The sequence below is a fragment of the Coenobita brevimanus genome, chromosome 112 (assembly GCF_032717465.1).
Source record: "Coenobita brevimanus isolate Jiangsu-jjx chromosome 112, ASM3271746v2, whole genome shotgun sequence".
NCBI classification, from domain to species: domain Eukaryota; kingdom Metazoa; phylum Arthropoda; class Malacostraca; order Decapoda; family Coenobitidae; genus Coenobita; species Coenobita brevimanus.
Genome location: NC_137065.1, coordinates 7,321,481 through 7,324,620, shown reverse-complemented (window position 1 = coordinate 7,324,620; position 3,140 = coordinate 7,321,481). Strand labels below are relative to the sequence as shown.

Below are 3,140 nucleotides of genomic sequence, written 5' to 3'. Positions count from 1 at the left end.
TCCAAAATACTGATGTATTCCTGTGCATTAAGATGTCTGTCAATGGTAACCAGTTCTCCTGGGCCCGCTGCCCACATCCAGCCATGAAAGGAGACTGACACCCTACCGCTTCGTGATCTCTCTCTTATGTTTCTGGCATCATAGCGGGTGTTGGGCATTCGCAAGCAGTGTCTCCCAGTCGCTGCCACAGATGTAAAAGTTTTTTCATCAATAAAAATTACGTTCTGCCAGAAGTTCATATCATGCTACACATACTGTTGGGCGAATGTCAGCCGTGCCACCTTGTTTACCTCCGTCAGCTCCTCCTTCACAGCAGGAACGTGACAGTTCAGCCCCGCCTCTTGTAGCCGCCGTCTCGTTGTGACAGGGTAACATGGAAGCTGTAACTGCCGTGTCCAGGCTACTGCTGTTTTCCTGGGAGCTTGGCGGGCAGTAGTGATGAGCCTGTTGTCGTCATCGTGTGACGTAACCCGTGGGCGACCAGACCTCTGTCTCGTAGTCACATGTCCCTCCGCCTCATAGCGCCTTTTCCATGACTTGACCGTTGTCTTGCTTATACCCATAACCCAGCTGATTTCATTTATAGACATCCCAGCCTGATAGTGGCCAACTATTATAGGTCTCCTTTGTATTACCTCCGGACGATTTGCTCGAGTGTTGGCCGGACGTTGGTCATGTCGTCTACCCGGGACATCCATATCTATTGAAAGAATAGTTCATTTTATCATAAAACACGTTTACGAACATCAGTCTATAGTGCTGGTGATCGTCTGTAGGTAGGTAATACCAATTTCCCAGAACCTTTGTATCCTGGCATTCCGTAAACCTTCGAATTATCAGTTAATGTAATTTATCCACATAAATATTGTGTAACCTACGAGGTCTACAGTAAAAATGCCGTTAGCCAGAATAAAATATTAACAGTGGCTAAGGTTCTCATCGGCTTATTGATATTAGCTTTTAAATTGCGTATGAGGGACGATGACCATTTTACTTACACGTGGACAATAACGATGATATTTGCTGATGGGGATATTACCAACAGGATTACGATGTCAGGCACGGCGCTGATGTACACTAAGGAAACACCTGGGAATTACAAAGATCATGTTACACATGATATAACCCGGAATTACATGAACAGACAATATTGTAATATGTATAGTATACTGAACAATAATTTGTTTATATGACTAAAACATGGTGTTGATTACATCTTCTTACACATAAAATCTATAGGCGCGTGTACTACGACCACAATGCGAGATATATTGTGAAGAATAAAAAGCTTGATTTATATTATTACAGTTTAATCAGCATATGAACGACAAAAAACACATTACCCACAGGTGGACAGTAATGATGGGAAGTGCTGACCAGCAGCCGACAGGTGTGGTTAGGACGCCAGACGAGGCACCAGGGCACTCACGAAATACCTGCGAAGTGTAAAGGCCATTATAGATACATAAGCCTAACCCGCATAACATAAACTCACATAATTTTTGTATATATAAAGCACAATATTATAAAGTAGTTAATCTGACAATTTTAGACATAACCCCACACTACAGAAACACGATTTCTATATGTAAAGCACAATATTATTTAGTGATGCCACATGTGGCTTTCATTGTGTTGGCACAGTTGTGGAAAGACCATAATAATATTAGATAATAACGTGAGGAGTGTAATGTTACAAAAATATGCATCCATATGAACAACCACGATCACGTTACTCACAGGTAGACAGTATATATATTTGCTGGCAGTCAACAGACTAGAGAGGTTATGGTGTCAAGCGAGGTGCAGGTGTGCACTTATGAAACAATTGGAAATAAAATGTTATGTTAATGTCATGTTAACATTATGACTTTCATTATTAAACATTAAGAAGAACAATGCGTCATGACAGTTTATGGCAACACATTACATAATGTCCAGTCGGACTGATCATACCAGTATTGGTATCTGTTTTATAAATGAAGTAGGGTCAGTCAGCATACCAACAGAAAACAATAACAATCTCACCTTGTCCAGTGGTAGCCTCCGTGATGCTTTTTTTTTTTTTGGTGGGGGAGGGGGCTTAATGGCCATCACCCACAAGGCGGGGTATTAGGCCAGCCTTTTCATAATGAAGTCCTCAGGCCTCTCCCGCGGCATACGACACCGCAGATCTAGGGGGCCAGTCGTGGTGGGAGCACGTGATAGAATGCCTCTGTGGTACAGTGGTATAGTGTGCGTTTTCGTACAATGAAGAACGAGGGTTCGCGCCCCGCCAGGGTAATAAACTTTGGGAGCGTTCTTCTGGCCACGTACTTCATTGGCGGACATAAGGGGAGCTGTGGCTGAACTAGTGTCGCATACTGTAAAGTATGCTTGCACCCAGTCGGCTTGCACGGGCCGATTTCACAGACTACACACACATCCAAAGCCACTCCAACACTACAGTTATACTTACAAGCACTTCTCATCCTACACACAATCTCCACCAGACAGCCTAAGCCACTTGGTAGAGATACATTGACTGTATCGTCCCGACTTCGGTCGGGATAGGCCGGTCCTGCAGTGGACACTCAAACGGCTAATGAAATATGATTATATATATATATATATATATATATATATATATATATATATATATATATATATATATATATATATATATATATATATCTGGAGGAAGGGTCATGACTTTGGGAAATGGTAGAGCGGGGAATTCTAAAAAGAAAATGTTTAATGAACATCTGTCACAACTCAACCGTTACAGCTAGAATTACTGATGACCTTATGGGCGAGAATGAGCTCCATAATTTGCCCATAAGGACGTTAGTAACTGTTGTTCCGTAACAATTGAAATTTGGACGCATGTTGATTTAACATTTTTTGTTTAGATTTCATTCACCTATCATTTCCAAAGTCATGCCCTTTCCTTCTGGGTCACACACACACACACACTCTCATATATATATATATATATATATATATATATATATATATATATATATATATATATATATATATATATATATATATATATATGGTTGCTGAGTCGGTGATAATATTTCCCGAATCAGACTGCTGCTCCAGAAATATTACAACTCCGACTCCGACTCCTGCTTAAGTAAAGTATATGCTGTATC

General features: G+C 41.0%; 1 protein-coding gene across 1 annotated transcript; it reads right to left on the bottom strand.

Annotated features, from left to right (window-relative positions):
- Window positions 1-245: 245 nt before the first annotated feature.
- Window positions 246-590, bottom strand: LOC145418069 (uncharacterized). Its single transcript, XM_080286602.1, has one exon. The coding sequence runs from the start codon at window positions 588-590 to the stop codon at window positions 246-248; it is 345 nt and encodes a 114-aa protein (XP_080142728.1).
- Between the last annotated feature and the right edge of the window lie 2,550 nt (window positions 591-3,140).

Bases quoted from the DNA above. Each gene is read 5' to 3' on its own strand.
- LOC145418069 (XM_080286602.1), bottom strand. From the start codon at position 590: ATGTCTATAAATGAAATCAGCTGGGTTATGGGTATAAGCAAGACAACG.